The following is an 18,286-nucleotide window of genomic DNA, read 5'->3' as shown; positions in this document are numbered from 1 at the left end:
GTCCAAGTTTTTATTTAGAAAACCAGTATGTGTTATCAATGATAGAAGTAAATATTGAGGTTCTCTATATTAATTACAAAAATATTTATGCAAATTTCAGATTCAATTTTTTAAAAAGCTTCCCAGGAACAGAAGGCACAGCCAAAGAAAAACAAACAAACCCTCCTCATCATGAAATTTATATTGGCAGGGAAAGATATGATAAAAGAATAGATTTTGACAGCAGTTAGGGTTTAAAATATTTTTTATTGGCAGGACACCCAATCTTGAACCTAGTCACCACATCTAGCCTAACATTGTACAATTCTACTCTGCAATTGATTTATAATTCAGAAGGCCAAGTGAAAATGTGATTGACTAAACCATGGCTAAGCTAGTATAAGTAAATACAAATAGTACTCGGTTAACAGCAATTGGGACTGGAATTTTTGTCACTAAGCAATGTAATCTTAAAGTGTGATGTCAAATGACCACATCACTTATTCACATCTGTTGCAGCCTTTCCTGGTTACCATTAAGAGAATGCCATGTCATTAAGTGAGAACATTACTGCCATTTGTGACCACCTGCTGGTTCTCATTGAGTTTGTTTTTAAGCTGGCAAACAACATTGCAGATGACAATCACATGACTTTGGGATACTGTGATAGCTGGAACTTGGAGGATTAGTTGTAAATACCATTTGTTCAGTGCTGTCAACAAGTTAAAACTGTCAATGAACAAGTCATTAAATGAGAACCATCGGTGTTATAAATAACCAGTCAATCTGGAAACAAATATGATTTGTAACAAAGATTTGAGAGAAGGGAGGGAGCTATAGAGTTTATGAGAAAGGATGCAAGAAGTTACAGCTCAGCACTGCATTTTTGTTTCTGGGTTCTATCACACTTTTTAATGTAATACCTCCTAAATATTGTACAGCTAGTTAAAATGCTTTTCTGATAAAGAGAAAACTCAAGCTAGATTTTTATTTAAGAAGTTGTTTAACCAGGGCTGTCAGTTGAACCTAATTACAGGTAGTCAACTTACAAAGGTTCATCTAGTGACCATTCAAAGTTACGTCACTGAAAAAAGCAACATGACCATTTTTCACATGACCATTGCAGCATCCCCATGGTCACATGATCAAAATGCAATTGACTTGTATTTATGACAGTTGCCGTGTCCAGGGGTCATGTGATCACCTTTTGAAACCTGACAGTCAATGCGGAAACCAGTTTCACTTAATTGTGTGATTAACTGCAGTGATTCACTTAACTGGCAAGAAAAGTAAATTGGGGCAAAACTCACTTAACAAATGTTTCATTTAGCAATAGAAATTTTGGACTCAGTTGTGGACTCAAATGAGGACTACCTGTAATTTATGTTGATTTTTAAAAATGGCATATATTTAACCCATTTATGTTGGTTCCATTTTTACTGTTTCTATAAAATGCTTAAAACATGGAAAAGACGGTAGCATCAAATTAGAATCCCCACTATCTTTCTACATCTGGCAAGCTGGGTAAAAATGCTCATATTTATACTCTGAAAGCCACATAAATACATTAATGGTACCATAAGTACATCAGAGGTGAGTAATTAGGGCACATAATTGCTGAAAAAGTGAATTTATGAGAAGAAACAGGGTTATTTAGCTGGCATGTTTGAAGTATGAAATAGTTTTGAGAATGAACTTTGCTTGTTCTATAAATAATTACTTAATTTTAGATAAACAATTGAAATTTTGTATACCCCACTTGCTGAATTACCCTAATATATCCCACAAGTCTTTATGCACTTTATACATGAAGTGTTTAGATTTTTAAGATAAATCTGGACAATGAAAGCTTGACAATTGGTTGGAGAAGTTGAGATATCCTGATAATCTGATTACCTATTACCCCAATAATGGGTGGGGTAAAATATTTAAATGAAAGGATTTGGTGAAAAAACAAGTTTTAATGTGTGGCAGGAAAATATAAATGGTTGTAATTTTAAAGACATTGGACAAAATAACATTTTGTAACATTTTACAGAAAAATGAAAAATAAGACTTCGTTTTAAGCTAGGTTCTATTACATATTACATTAAAAATACAATTTTTGGATATATCTTTTTGCAGGCGTTATTCAACTTGTGTCGGGATAAAGCTTGCATAATTTTTGAATATAGGTTTTTAGATTCAAAAATACGTGACTGCAACTTGTTTTTGTTCAGAGTAGGATAACATTTCAGATGAGCAAAGCAGCCTGATTTACATTCCATCTTTTTTTAAGCACAAAAGGGTAATTATATTTTTTCCTCACCAATCTTGTGAAATAAGCCGACTTCATTATGTAGGAGTGACCTACTCATTCTTATGAATTTTTGTCTAAATCTGGATTTCTCTGATCCTAGCTCTACTTCAATTGCATTAAATGCAAACTTTTCTATGATAAGAAAAATAATGTGTATTCATTCCTTATCCATCTTACATTTTATGGAAAAATTAGATCTGACTGAAAGTGGTGATCTCTTTGCAGAGCACATTTGCTTTCACCTGATGCTCATATACATAAAACTTGACCTCAATGCATAGGAATCCTGGTTTTCCTTGTGAAAGCATGAAATCAGTTTTAAGCAGCTATGCCTGATCTCTAACCACCTAATACCTTGATGGCAAACCTACGGCACACATGCCACAGGTGGAATGCTGAGCCATTTGTCAGGGCATGCAAGATCCTAATACATAGTATAGTAAGATTGGCCAGTGATATGCAACACAATTCACTTTTCAGTGGGACTTGCAGATTTGATTTTGGAGTGGAGACAAGAGCCTTCTAGTGAATGCCAGACAAGCCCATAAAATTTTGAGGACGATCTTAGAAGTGGTTAGCCATTGCTGTTTTCCTGGGGCTGAATGAGTGTGAAGTTCCCCAACTGAATTTGTACCTATCACAGGATTAGAACTTAGCCTTCTAGTTTCTAGCCCAATGTTCTTTCCACCACACCAAAGTGAGTCTGATTTGAAGTGTGTGTGTAGTTGCTGCAGTTTTCTTGGCAAGATTTTAAGAAGTGGTTTGCCATTACAACCCTCTTAGGACTGGGAAAGAATGACTGGCCCTAGGTCACCCAACTGGCTTTGTGACAAAGTTGGTATCAGAGTTCAGTCTCTTTCTAGCTTAGTGCATTAACTACACAAAACTGGCTCTCATGACATGTGGTCCTCATTTAGTGATGGTTTGCTGTTACACAAGTGGCAACAAATTAACTTTGTGACCAATCATTGAGTTTATGGCTTTCATAGCCTGTAAGGCAAAGGAAAGCTGAATTAAGGCCATAAGCAGTTAGTTTCACTTAGCAACCATTTCACTTAACAATGGAGTTGGTGGTCTTAATTATCATTAAAAGATTACCAGTATTAGAAATGTAGTGGTACAATAATTAGGACATTGTTGCACATAATCTACACAAAAAGCAATGACTTAAGTATAAAAGATGCGATGCTGCCAGAATTATTTTAGAAGACCCAGCCCATATATGAAAGAGATTAATACACTTCAAATGTTATAGTATTGCCTTTTAGTGTTTTTCTGTAGTAGATAAGCTGTTGTAAATACCACTTATTGGTTTTCACTTGCACACTATTTTTGTTGAAAGCAATACTGCACATCATAGCAGGAAAATAGATTTAGTTTTGTAGTTGTAGTTTATTCGATTTGTATGCCGCCCTAGTCCCAAGACTCAGGGCGGTTTTAATATGGCATTCTCTAATAAAAGCTCACTTTTCCTGTTTCCATCAAAATGTTCAAGTGTGCATTTTAATAGGACTTATTAGCACACTACTTATTTCCATAAAAAAGAAATTAATTGATACATTAGTCATATTCCAAAGAAAGTCACAAGCACTTTTTTCAAGAATCTGTTTTAATATGGATGTGTGTGACTCCTCAAATCATAGGGAAGGCAGGAAATTTTAACAGCAATAGTTTTGCCTATCCTGCCATTAAAAAAGGGCCACTGGACTGGATTTTCTCCAATGAACTTTTGAAATTTGAAATAAATACTACATGTAAAACAAGTATCTTTGTAAAGTACAATAAAACTACAACTATTTCCCCTGCTCATCCATTCAAGTTGGAAGAAACCATACCAGAAATTATATCAGCAATACTGATTCCATTCATGATCAGAATGTTTTAAAACTATTTCTGCATCATTAAACAACACCTTGGATCTCTTGAAAATACTCAATTCAAAAGTCAGCTTGCAAAAGAAAATCAATAGAAATGCACAAGAGAGATGGCAGAGACATTTATTCCAGCAGTTGTTTTACTGCATATTTCAGGATAAAATATTGTAAAAGACGAGGAAACCCAAAGAAAAAATATAAAAACAAATCCACAAAATTTATGACTTTATTCTCAGAAAACTCACGATGGGACTGAGCAATTTCCTTTATTGCAAAATATGGGTAGGCAATGGGAAAAAGTGTGAGTTCCCAGTTTTGTTACCTTTGAGCTACCAGGAAGGTTCCAGGAAAAAGATCATAATTTCCTCCACCCATTAGAAATGCTTGACAATGGTTGAAGACAGCTTTACCTTCTTGCACAGTAAGTGCAAAATGGAAGTCTTGCTGCTATCCTACTGTGGAGCTAATGACCTGCACCCCTTTAGTGTATGTAGTGCCTAGCATTCTCCAGTGGAAACTCACAGCAAGAAAAATTCGCCATTGTAGACTACCAAACCCCATTTTGGTGACAACAGGATGAATGCTCCCAAGGAATACACTACTCAAATGTTAGTGTATAGGAAGGAATTCCTGACTCCAAGCACCAAAGGTCATGCAGCAAATGCCACTTAGATCTCTGTACAAGCATGACAAAACGTTTCCCCCAGCCCCTCCCCCCTTAATAGCATTTAGTACAGAGTCAGGGCACTGCCAGTTTCAGCAACAGTACAAGGTATTTCCTCAGCCAGTGCAAAGTCCTTTATGTTAGGATATCATGGGCTTGGTGTTCCACCAACATTTCCATGTTCTTCACATCTGTGCACCAGAACTCCAGACGGTCTTTCATACCCTTTATCTGGAAAACAAATCAACAATCAAATTAGAAACTAAGACACAAATGAGACAAACTGAAACACAATTACCATATCAGAAAATTTTGCAAACAGTACACAACAAGCTGTAAAGGCTCTCCCAGCTCTCACATTTGGCAACCTGTGAAGCTGTACTGAAAGCCTTGAGACTCCCAGATGACAACTGCCATACCTCTACCCATGCCCTGAAGTCTCAGATGATGCCACACCCGAAACCCAGCTGGCACATTTCAAAAAGAGCCAGCCCACCCACCTCCCTTCCATATCCAATTAGACTTTGGCAATATAAGCCAATACATATTTGAAACATTCCACCGGCTCAATAAATTTCCTTTATCAATCTCATGAAGGGGTTTAAAATTTCTTGAAAATACCAGGACGTATGTTTTAGGTAGTTTATTTTGAGGCTATCAAACACTGATAGTGCTCTACAACAGCTAGGTGCCCCAACTTTTGCTACAGTGCTGCTGTGCCCGGCTGGATCATCCATATATAAAATGATATGGGGCAACTGATAATAGGGAGAATGAGGTCCAAGGGTGGAAAGCTATAGATGAAAATAGTCGGTATAAGACCTCAAATAAAGGGACAGTAAATGTGGAGCACAGGCAGCTTCAAAAAGTTCACTCTGAAGACCTCTACATTCTAGCATTCATTTAATCCAGATTGAAGGTGCTGTGAGAAATTTCTTTCCAATTCTAAACCAACAGGAAGAAAAACTTCCAAAACATCCTGCATTACCAGAGAAAGCATGCTTCTTTTTTTGTCTCAGCTCAGAATTAGTTTCCCAAGAATATCTTACTGGTTCCATCTGTCTTGGTTGCAACATACTGTGTTTCCCCGACAATAAGACGGTCTTATTTTCTTTTTACACACAAAATATGGCTTGGGCCTTATTTTATGAGGGGAGGGTTTGTTTTGGGGTTGCCGGGCGGCTGCTGTCTTTCGAACGGGCTCCCAAAGAGTCGGGCACAGCCTCATGAGAATGGCTGTGTTGCTCTCACAGCTCTCTCCGCAGAGCCAGGGCATCTCTGCTGCCGCTGCATGGCCTTTTCTGCGGCTTCCAAACCGAGTCTTCTGGCAGTGACCGCTCTGTGCGTATGCTCCATGGTTGTGGGCCAGCTGCCGGCAGAGCGTACAACCATAGAGTATACAGCCAGAGCGGCCACTGCCGGAAGACTCAGTTTGGAAGCTGCAGAAAAAGCCATGCGGCAGCAGCGGAGGTACCCTAGCTCTGTGGAGAGAGCTGGGCCAGGGCATCCTGAGGCTGGGAGGCAGGTGAGCGAGAGCGGAACAGCCGCTCACAACACCCTCCTCTCCAGCTGTGCAGAGCGCCATTCATTGCCATTTTGAAGGCGCCAAGCCACAGGAGCCGGGTGGCGGCGAACAGGTGCTCACACGGCTTGGCAATACCCCTAGGTCAGTGAATGGCGTTGTGCCTGACTGGAAAGGGGGTTTGTCGGGTGGCTGCTCGTGAGCGTGGTCACTTCATGGCTGCTGTGTTGTGCTGCTGCGACAGTGCAACACAGCCATTTGTCCATGAGGCTGTGCCCGGCTCTTTGGGAGCCCGCTCGCAAGAGAGCAGCTGCCCAACAACCGCCCTCTTCAACTGGGCACAGAGCCGCTCACCAACCTAGCGGTATCCCGAAACCACTAAGCAACGTGATCACCTTTGCCTCCTCCCCTGTTCCCACTGCTTGGCACCTTCGGGATACCACTAGGTTGGTGAACAGCACTCTGCCTGGCCGGAGGTGGGGGGTTGTCCAGGGGGCCTATTTGTGGGGGAGGCCTTATATTTTTGCCTACCAGAAAAATGTGGCATGGCCTTATTATCTGGACATGTCATAATTTCGGGGAAACATGGTATTATACTGACTGAAAAGTGTGAATAGAAGTAGATATGCTGGAAATTAAAGAGTTAATGCGATTTCTGCTGTTCACTACAAAAATGTAAGACTTTTATATCTAAAACTGATGTGTGTGTATATTTAAAATGTGAGGATTAAACAAATGAAACACACTGCCAACAGCTATGCTATTTCCCACCATAAAACGTTTTGATATAGTTCTAAAACAAAACATGTGAGGGAGTGCATTAGGAGAGGCTACCTGTTGTAAATCCAACACGCGTGGTTGAACCCATGTCATGTGAACCTTTTTATCCACTTCATCAATACTGCCTTTCACCAAGCCTACTGAGAGCGCTTTCATCACTAGCAGCTCCACCTGCACAAGAAAAGGAAAACAGTGTCTTTACTGTCCTTCGAAGTGGTATCCAATACGTCCCAGGTACAACGTACTGCTCTGAAAACATGGTACAACTAAAGGTGAAATAGTGAACCAATACAGAGAATGCAGAGAACTTAGGAGTTAGTTATAGCCTTGCCCAAGAGTTTAAATACAGCAGCTTCAACAAAAGCTACTTAAAATGAAAATATTAAATTAAATGGTGGATTGGTTTGTATTCAACTGAGTAAAAAATATAGTATATAAAGCAAATAAACACACTGCTCATTGGACCAGAACATCGGGTTACAACTGAGGTTAATTCCAAAAGTAACTCACCTCATTTATAGTGACTTTGGCACTTCTAGCAATTTCTTCAAAAGTAAGTTGCCTGTGATTAGCTGGTCTGGTGAAAGTCATCTGTAGCCAAGAAAAGCTAGAGGATTAAAACTAATATGGACTTTAAAAAATTATAACATGCACTGCACAAATCTATTTTTATCTATCCTTGCTGACCTCAGTACAAAAAGTTACTGACTATAAAGCAGTGTAGATTTTCGAAAAGAATCTATAAAAGAAAAAATAATATCTTGTATTATAAATGAGAACTATATATTTTCATATAGTCTCAAAAACCTGATTTCCTCAAAGCAAACTTTCAAATAAAAACTTAAATTAATTGATATTAAGCAGCTTGGGATTAACATTTAATTAATATATACATAATAACACTCAATCCATATGAAAATATTTCATATAATCGCTTCCTTTATACTATTTTGTGGTCTAATAGTTTGAACAACACACATTAACTGACATACCCCATTAGTATTAAATACAAGCCAATACAGAATGTGATTCAATTGAATGACATACTGTATATGGTAGGACAGTAAGCATAATATAAGTATTACTAAGAAACTAACTGGTGTTCTTAAAATCCATTTATTTCAACCACCATTAGAAACAGCCGCTCTTTTTGCATCATAGTTTCACAAAACTTTTTTTTTTAAGTTTCAGTGATAAGCAAGACAGTTTCCAGAATAGGAAAAAAATCCTTTGCAATAAGGATGCAAATTAAAGTAAAAGTAATGTTACTTAACAAAATAAATATACATTTTTGGCCTATGATTTTGACCCAAAAAGTCTATGCTATCCAGATACCTAGCAATGGTGCTGTCTTTGTTGCAGGACATACCTCCATTAAGCACAGTAGTTGGATTTTCTGCAGCAGAAGGGTTTCATTTGCAGCCAAGTCTGGCTGTAAAACATAAATCCAAGTAAGTTAACTTGCATTATCTTTATTTTTGTTAAAGCTCAGTTGACAGGAAAGTACCATTCATTTTGTGTTTTGCCTCTGTGCTCAAAACTATTCTCAAGCACACTGCAAAATCATTCTAAACTTCTAAATGCATCTATCAAGATGGATTAAAAGAGATTTTGTGAAGGGAAAGTGAAGAAAAACAATAAGGAATTCCAACAGTCTTTGCAAATTATCTATCTCATTTTATTGGATATTCTTAACTCTGGTGGTAGGGATGCACAATTTTGCAGAAGACGTTCTGCAGAACTCTCTGGAATATAAATCCAGCTCTTATCTGCAACTCTTTAAAGCTGCACCTTTTTTCCTGAAAGGCACAGCTACTTTAGTGAGCCAAAAAGTGTTACATATTCCAAAACTTTGTACAACAAACTGTACAACAAAGTAGGCCTACACAACACATGGAGAGCCAAGCAGATTGGTGCAGCCCAAAAAAACCAATCCGTCCACTGACCAAAACGTCATTTCCACCAGGAAGTATATGCTGTTATTGCCTAGGTTTTCAAGGCCTCTTCCATCCTGAAAGACATGCTGCCAAGCACCTAAAATGCCTCCAGGCCTCGTGAACACCGCTAACTCTACTCCTGCCACTGCACTTCTAGCAGCCAACAGCTGATCATCTCACCAGCTATTTCAATGTGATCTATGATTATCTTTTAAGGTATAGGTCTGGCCCTTTTACCTCTACAAACTACGTAGGACTGATTCTAAGTCAATTCAGATTTGCAGATTTGAGTTCTGCTCACAGAACACAATCAAACGTGGATTGTGTTCTGCAAGATGCTTAACAGCTCTTCCAATTTTGCAATTCTGGGCAGGCAGTAAAACCCTGGGGCCTCTTAGCTAATCAGCTGAATAAACCCATGTTTGCATAAGAACTATTAAAATTATTTGATCTCTCTGAATTCATATCTATACAGATATAAAAAGATTCATCTAAAGGTGTTTATAGTGCTTTCCTAAAATTCTATCAGGTCATGCCAATCACTAACCTGTTGGCCCCATGATGATTTCAATGCTTGGAATTTTTCCACATTGCCACTATTGAAGGCATAAAGAGTGTCAATCAGCCATTGTCTGTCAGTGTCCCTCAAAGATTCCAGTACAGGATGCATAAGCTATAGATGTAGATGAAGATATATTATTAACATATTTTTTTAAAAAAACCTCAACTGTTAAAAAACTAATTTAACTCTACTTACCAGTTCCCCAAAGTTATAGACTCCTTCGCCTAAGAGTCCTGCCAAGCCTAAAGTAAAAGCTCTTTCCTGCTGGTCTGCCACTGAAAAGAAAAATGTTCTAATTTCAGTGACTATCCCACATTCCTTCTCCCATTTCAGTAGCTGGGAGAATCCCAACTTCATAATTGCTATTTTAAATTCCATTTATATCTATTATATTTAATCTGAAGTTGAAACGCTAACTTTACAAGATAAACATATATTAGTGTGCACTGCATTCCCCACCCTTTTGAAAAATAAGGCTGTGTGTCTCTGACCACATAGAAGTGCCTTGTCCTTTCCTTAAGATGTTTGTCTGTATTTCTACATCTGTGTCAGTTTTTATTTTTAAATGTAAATTCTTGGGTGGAGCTGTTCCTTTTAAAGGCATACTTTTAGAAACACTACATTGCCAAACACATTCAGTGTGGAAAGAAAATAAATCACTACCTGGCAGGTCTTTGACATCTATGCAGCCCAGGAACCTTAATGCATCCTTATAGTAAGAGGCATGATTTCCAATTGTTTGATAATACTTGCTAGAGAGGTCATAGAATCTGCTGTGAACAGATGTCACTCCAGGAAGATTATTCAACATCTCCTCAACTTCTTCAATTGTCTCCTAAAGAAAATAAAATGGATGCCAAATCTTAATTTTCTTAATTCTTCTTGTTCTTGTGCCATATCCATCATCAGATGTTGGTGATCCTATTTTTATCAACAGCCACACAAAAAAGTGCATATAAATCTAATAAACCAAACCAAACCAAACTTTCACTCTTAGAAACCATGCAAAAGTAATACTTGGATGAAAATTTCTGTACTCAGATTGAGATGCATAATTTTTATTAATGTAACCAAAGTCTTTTTAAGGTTTTGAGTGAGTTTATGTGCTAAAACAAACACAAATTGAATTTTTGAGAATGTTAGGATCGAAAGTAGCCAATCAGCAGCGCGTTTTGGCTGACCAATCAAAATGCACAGAGGCTAGATCTATGACCCAATCAATGTTGTCATACTCTCTGACTATAAATAGGCATGAAAAGCATCGAGAAATTTAATTTAGCTCTGGCTGTGGGCAAGGATAAAGGACTTTGCTTTCACCAGTACTGAGCAGTGGCATCGCATCATTGTGCTTCATGAAAAGAGTTACTCTTGTACAGAAATAGCCAAGAGAATGAAATGCCATCGCCCACAGTGAGCAGAGTGGTTGAAAAATACCAAATAACTGGTTCATTGGTGACAGGCTCCGCTCTGAAAGTCGACAAAACGGCAAGATCGGGCTCTGCAACACATTTCAATGGCTGACAGGAAGCTTACCTCACCTCAGATTACAAGAATTTGGGGTGAAACATGTGATATAAAAGTGTGCACAAGCACAGTGAATCACAGACTGCTTGCCAGAGGGCTCAAAGGCTGCAGGGCTCGAAGTAAGCCTTTGCTCACAGACGCTCACCGCTCTCATTGACATGCGTGGGCCAAGAAGTATGCCAAGTGGACCAAGGTAATCTTCAGTGACGAGAGCTATTTCTACTTGACTGGGAATCAGCGCAATAAGTATGTCAGAAGATTTCCAGCTGAAGAATTTAGGCCATAGTGCCTGAATCTATCTGTGAAGCATCCATTGCATGTGATTATCTGGGGCTGTAATGCTGCTTCTGGTATTGGTCGGATACAAATCGTGCAGGGAATCATGAATTCCAAGCAGTATGTTGAAGCCCTGGAAAAGACCATGCTTCCTTCAGCTCAGCAACTTGTAGGGAAGGACTTTTACTTCCAAGATGACAACACTCCTTGTCATCGAGCCAAATCCGTCCAGCAGTGGATGAAGTAGCATGGTGTTCGACTCCTGGATTGGCCAACTCAGAGCCCATATTTGAACCCAATTGAGAACTTGTAGGTTACGAAATAAGCAAGACACATCCGAAGACCAAGCAGAAGCTGATTGAATCCATTATTGCATCACATTGTCACCAAGGATCACGTGCAAAAGCTTATACAGGCTATGCCAAAGCGATGCTGCCTGGTGATAAGCAATAAGGGCTGGCCAATTTCATATTAGTAACCATGTTTGGTTACATTAATGGTCCTTTTCAGGGCCATAAACTATAAAAATGTTAACAAATCACTAGCATCGGCCTTAGTAATTGCAACTCGGATGCCACTGGGTATGCATCAGTTAATCTGTTTTCACAGTCATTGTAAGCATGCAAGAAAATTCACAATCCCCATCGAAACAGCACCAAATTGCAAAAGGCTTATGCTTTTCACTTAAAAACCACCAGTATTTATTTAAATATAACAATATTTGCATAGCAGTTAGCATAAAATATCATAAAATCAATGGCCTATCCAAAAAATGTCATAAACCGTAAAGCGTGCATGACTGTTTCACACAGCTGTATTTAATGCAAAAAGCAAAATTGAGTCAATGAACATACAAATAAAATACTGTCTCACCTTTGTAACTTGCAGGTCACCAATGTTTAATTTTAAAGCACCAATGGCTGTTTTACACAGAATCACAGCTTCATCGCTGCTTTTCACCTGCAATCAATATAAATGTCGCATCACAAAACAGCTGTTGTATATTGATACATCTGTATCAAACAGCAAAAATAGCAGATTAAAAATCCTAAATCAGTCCTTTGTCTATTTTCTTACTGAAGAAAGCATACAAGTAGATCTCAGTGTGATTAATGAATCCCATACATTAGTCACATTTTTCAAATATTCGCTATTCAAAATATGTCTATAGAAAATAGGGTAATTGGTTCCTGTTCAAAGAGGCAACTAAAAATTTTAAAGCTTACGTTTAGTACTGAAATATAGCTAGTTCTTATTTTATCAATTGTTCGGCAACTGTTCAAATTTACAAAGACACTGAATAAATGATAGTTACAACTACTCCTTGAAGTTATGGTTGTTGCAACACCTCTGCAGATACATAATCAAAATTCAAGCACTTGGAAGCCCACCCACAATTACAACTGTAGCATGTGCTTCAACTCCTCGGACCTCTCCCCTCCCTCATCTATATATTTTGGTTATCCTGCACTATTCTGCCAGCATCCATCATCTTCCTCCTGCTGTTGACAAATCGTGCCTGGCCTAGGCAGTTGCTGGTCCTTTACAAGGCCTTCATGGCAGTCACCTATCTTCCCCCATCTCTGTCCTTCTGGCTGCCATGCATAACCTTCACAAAGAGCCAGCAACTGCCTTGGCCAGATGTACCTCATCAAGAGGAAGAGGATTTGAAGATCAGCTGGGCCAGTAGAGGTAGATGGTGAGTGCCGGGTGGCTAAAAGGGCAGAAATGGAGGGGGGAGGGCAGGTTGGGGGAGAGGGACTAAAGCAGAGGGGAACATGGCAGGGCAGGAGAATTGTACAGTCCCTGCCTAACAGAACTTCTGTTACCAAGTGGCACAGTCTTGTGATGTTTGCCTAACAACCACTTTGCTTAAATTGTTCCAAATTAGGGTCATTAAGGACTACCTGTACTATATGAGATTAAAAGGGGATAAACCTATATCCAAAGCATACCTGCTATTTACATTCTTCAAGATTAGTCTCTTGAGTTTTCTCAAACGGAATTTCCCTTTTCTCCATTTTACACACACAGCAATTAACGCCTAAAACCCCAACAGCAACTTGCACTAATGTGACCTGGTATCAATTTATATTTTGTATTAAATTGAGTAATGTACTATTTGTGACCCATTTGTACATTGGCTGGCAGTATAGCACATGTCTGAAACTATTCGAATTACTAAAAAATTATATATAAATGTCTATTGTGTTCTTTCATTACCTTTTCGCGGGTCTTTTCCAGAAAAGTAAGAGCAACATTAGGATCTAAAGAAATGCATACCAGAGGCAACATTAAGGATTAGTTTAAAAGTATATGGCATGTCCATCATGCACTACAGCATTAACCTTTAAAAAATATTATGTACAATGAAACATATTAATATAAAACATATAAAATATAATAAAATGCATTTCCACATTGACCTTTTAAAAATGAATTATATGCATTGAAATATAGTAATATAAAACATATAAAATATAATAAATATCAAAGAATTTCAGGCATGCTTTAACATTCTCTCAAATTAAAGGAGATATATGTCATAAATAAAAGTGAGATCTCTTGCATATAATTTCATCCTATGACGGGAATGTAAACACAAGATAAAACTCCTATGATTAAATGAGCAATAAAATAATCTTTCAATCTCAATTGAATACTTTATTTGGCATGTTGTTTCCAGTATAGAAGCACTCCAGAAAAACAACAAAAAATCGGTATTATTTGTATTCTATTGCTTCAGAAAAGCAACAGAATAAAAATAATACCAATACATAACAATAAAAGGGGGGAATAAAGAAGATAATAAGGATAAATAATGCTGCAGCCACACTACGTGGGTAAGCATTACATAGAACTGTGAGAATTAGGCATTCAGCAGAGTAATGGCATGAGGGGTAAAATGTCAATAAAAAAACTGTTTTTTCAATATGTACATTCAGAATTCAGCACAGTTTGCATATTAATTACCATCAGTGAGCAAAATACTCAAGTTTGAATTTTTTTTGAAAAATGTTCAAATAATGTTTGTTATCTCGGAATGCTTTTGGAATAATTAAAAGTTGTATTATGGTCCAAACAGCTATTCTAGATTTGAAACAGTCTAAATAACACCAATACTCCTTTGCCGTATTTGACATAGGTATTTCGAAGTCAAGTAACAGTAAGTATACACAAAAGGCTAAATATATAGATGTTTTTTCCAGAGTTGAAGGGTCATCTGCTATGGTTCCACCACAAAACCGCGGAGGACAAAATCACGCTGGACGAAAGCGCGCATTTGACGTCATCACAGCGCGACGAAAACATTGCACTGTGATCGAAAAATGTAAAAATAAAGCGAAAACCTTACCCTAACCCCCCCAAACCTAACCCCAAACCTAACCCTTAACCTAACCCTAAACGTAACCCTTAACCTAACGCTAAACCTAACTCTAACCCTTAACCTAACCCTAAATCTAACCCTAAATCTAACCCTAAATGTAACCCTAAACGTAACCCTTAACCTAACGCTAAACCTAACTCTAACCCTTAACCTAACGCTAAACGTAACCCTAACGCTCTAAACCTAACCCTAACCCTTAACCTAACCCTAACCCTTACCTTTATGTGAATCGGCTTGCTTTAATTTTAATTTTATTTCAATTTTTAATTTTTTTCATCGCGCTGTGATGACGTCAAATGCGCGCTTTCGTCGAGCGCGATTTTGTCCTCCGCGGTTTTGACGGGTCACGATCTGCTACTACTTTATTGAAAGTTACTGTATACCATTCCCAGCTTCAAACTTTCAACCTAAACCATTATCTTTAGGAAAATAATTACGTGTAAAAGGAGTTTACCTGTCATTTGCCGTACCACATGAAGAATGATTTCTACAAGGGATAAAGGGTTCACCCTGGAATAAAGAGGAATTACTATGAATAGATGAAAAATAATATAGGCTTTTTAAAATTTAGTCATGAGAAAACTTTTTTTTACCTGTGTTCAAACTCACTGATAAAGTTCTCATAAAGCTGTAAGCCAAAAGAAAAAGATAATTTTAATAACACAGAAGCCCACATATTAAGTATCTACAAACATTGCTACTGATTACTTTCTTGACAATAGAAATATATATGAACAAAAAAAGGAAAGAACAATGACAGTTCTATGAACAGTAAAAAGACAACATTGGAAATCTGGCAAAATCACTGTCCCAGTTCTACAAAGATATAAAAAGAGTATAAGGCCTTTTCATCAATAGCAGAGACTTACAAAATTAAAGTGTCCATTAAATCAAGGATAGTATCCTATGTGATTATCTAGTTTATTTTAGAAGTCATCCAAGTAAGAAAGTGCACCCCTATGCCCAGGCATTCAAATGGTTTGCCCTTAAGGTAAGAAAGATTCATTACATGCTGCATCGGTATCTTTAAGTAACTGAAACCTGTTAGTTATATGGTAATTCTTTTAAGACAGGAACCTACCGTATTTTTCAGAGTATATTATGCACCTTTCCCCCCCTAAAAGAGCATAGAAATGTTGGTGCGTTTTATACACTGAATACAGTCATTTTTAGCCTCCTGAGTCCTGCCCCCGCATCCCATTTTTCAAAAAAACGGGATGGTTTTTTTTGCAAAAACTGAGGTTTTTCTGCCTTCCCTCAGCCCCCAAACAGCCCTCTCCAGGCTTCAGCAGGGCTGGGACAAGGCAAAAATGCCATTTTTGAAAAAAATGGGCAAAAAACAGGCCATTTTTCACAAAAACAGAGGCTTTTTTGCCTTCCCTCAGCCCCCACCAGCACTTTTTGCCTTATCCCAGTCCTGCTGAAGCCTGCAGAGTGCTGCTCGGGGCCAAGGGAAGGCAAAAACTTTTTTTTCTTACTTACCTCTTCGAAATCTTGGTGTCTTATACACCAGTGTGTCTTATAGTCCGAAAAATACAGTAGTTTTGTTTTCCATTTTAAATGGTATCCTTTCAAGAATTCGAAGAGTATCAAGTTCTCCAATAGGAAGAATATATCCATTTGATCCTTCACTGGATTTGTTTTCAAAACCACTACAAACTTTTTATTTTTGTTATATAACTTCTTCAGTGCCTTACTTCATTGCAGTGGCATTACATGCCTTTCGACAGCAATGTGAGTGTCTGCTATAACCCTAAAAAGTAAAATCAAATTACTAAACTGGGATTCCTTTTGGATGTATAAATTACAGTACTGAAAACAATGTATTGCAAAGAAACAGATAATTACTCTTTCCATTTGTTAGGGATGATTCTTAAACAAAGCCATTCTAATTGACACACATTTAATAATACTAGGACATATACCTTGATAAGACCATCTCCTTGAGCAAAGCAGGGATCTTGCACAAAATCTAAAACCTGCAATGTTAGTTGGTGCCAGAGCCTGTAACAGACAAACGAAATAGTATCAATATTGACAAATTTATACATGAGGAAATCCAAACTGAAAATTCACTCTAATACCTATTATATATAGAATTATTCAAAATATGTGTTTGGGTAATAAGAAAACTTAAACAACATTGGATTTAAAATAATGTACCAACAGAATATGTTGCTTAAAATAAGAAAATAACCAAAATAGTTTATCAGCAATACTTCCTAGGAAAAGTCTGTCATTAAGAAATATCAGGGGTCAGGTTTTCAGGGAGCCTCTGCCATTTAAATAATAAACAATACTGAGCAAAATAGACATTACGGAATGGCTTCAATATATCCAGTCAATATTTTACAACAATGTATGTAGGCCATCAAAACCTGGAAAGTGATGTATGGATTTATATGTCTTCAAGTCAATGTTGACTCCTGGAAGTTGTCTGGACTGCAGTTTTTGTGGCAAACTTTTTTCAGAAGTGGTTTGCCATTATTTTGGCAATTCCTACATGTTGGTTGAATCCCCCAGTGAAGCAATATCCCCACCCGTTGTCTAATATTTGAGAACTGGTAGTCAATGCAGAGCAGACAAGACCTGCACAAGGGATTGTACATCAAATGGAAATCTGCTCTGAGAGAATGGAGTCTTATATGCCTGGAATATAAATTTAATGTTACTTAAAAAAAAAAACCCAAAACGTTTTGTTTGGAGCATAAACATTTGAACCTTCTGCTTGGAGGGCAAAGTTAAAAGATCGAACGCTGTGCTGGCATTATTATTAGCTGCATGAAAAGCCCGAAGTACATAAACTAGCAGCCAGCAGACACCCCCAATGAGTATTTCCAGAATAGACCCAGGTCAACAGGATCGGCCTGAAAGCAGGCAGGACACAACAGGGCAGGGAGTCTTGCCAGGACAAGTGTAATCAGCCTCGCCCAGCATGAAGAAGCGGATAGGGACAAAGCGGCAGGCGAAAACGGAGCGCCCCATCTTAGACACAACCAGCCTGCTGCGAAAAGGAGGGTCTCCAATCTCTCAACTACCTTAGCCATTGCTTCTTGTGCTTCGGCATCTCCCGAGTAAGGCACCCCCACCTCGCAGTTAGCAATGATCTCCTCCCCCCCCGCCGCCCTCTTCCCCCTATCTCCAACGCACGTGTATCCATTTGCTTCGCTCCCCTTCCCCCCCACCAGCTTTACTCAACCGATCTCCAGACTCACTTTTTATTGTAAAGCTCCTCCAGCCGGTGCCAAACGGCGGCCTGACCAGGCCCCGAGCTCTGGCTCTGCTGTAGGAAAGCTGGGACGTCCTTCATGGTAGGACCGGGAAGGGAACAGTATGGAAAGAACCGCCGTTCACTCCGAAGAGCAACAGAGACCGGCCCTTCTCGCCGCCGGAAATGCACACTCACTTCCGGCACCTTCAACGCGGAGCATGCCGGGTACCGTATGGCCCTGCGTAGAGTAGCCTCGCTTCAACATTCCGC

At 38.5% G+C, this 18,286-nt stretch overlaps 1 protein-coding gene across 1 annotated transcript; it reads right to left on the bottom strand.

Annotated features, from left to right (window-relative positions):
• Window positions 1-4,259: 4,259 nt before the first annotated feature.
• On the bottom strand, window positions 4,260-18,224 carry PSMD13 (proteasome 26S subunit, non-ATPase 13). Its single transcript, XM_014064827.2, has 13 exons — window positions 18,021-18,224; window positions 16,731-16,809; window positions 15,399-15,433; window positions 15,260-15,315; window positions 13,641-13,684; window positions 12,291-12,377; window positions 10,281-10,452; window positions 9,813-9,892; window positions 9,603-9,728; window positions 8,488-8,550; window positions 7,629-7,709; window positions 7,173-7,289; window positions 4,260-5,047 (listed from the first exon to the last, which is right to left on the bottom strand). Exons 1-13 carry the CDS (start codon window positions 18,113-18,115, stop codon window positions 4,952-4,954), a joined length of 1,131 nt encoding a protein of 376 aa, XP_013920302.1. The 5' UTR covers window positions 18,116-18,224; the 3' UTR covers window positions 4,260-4,951.
• Window positions 18,225-18,286: the final 62 nt, after the last annotated feature.

The sequence above is a fragment of the Thamnophis sirtalis genome, unplaced genomic scaffold (assembly GCF_051295495.1).
Source record: "Thamnophis sirtalis isolate CommonGarterSnake01/CBP01778 unplaced genomic scaffold, rThaSir2_p1.2 scaffold_1, whole genome shotgun sequence".
NCBI classification, from domain to species: Eukaryota; Metazoa; Chordata; class Lepidosauria; order Squamata; family Natricidae; genus Thamnophis; species Thamnophis sirtalis.
The sequence above is the reverse complement of the archived record's forward strand: the minus strand, read 5'-3'. Positions and strand labels throughout refer to the sequence as shown.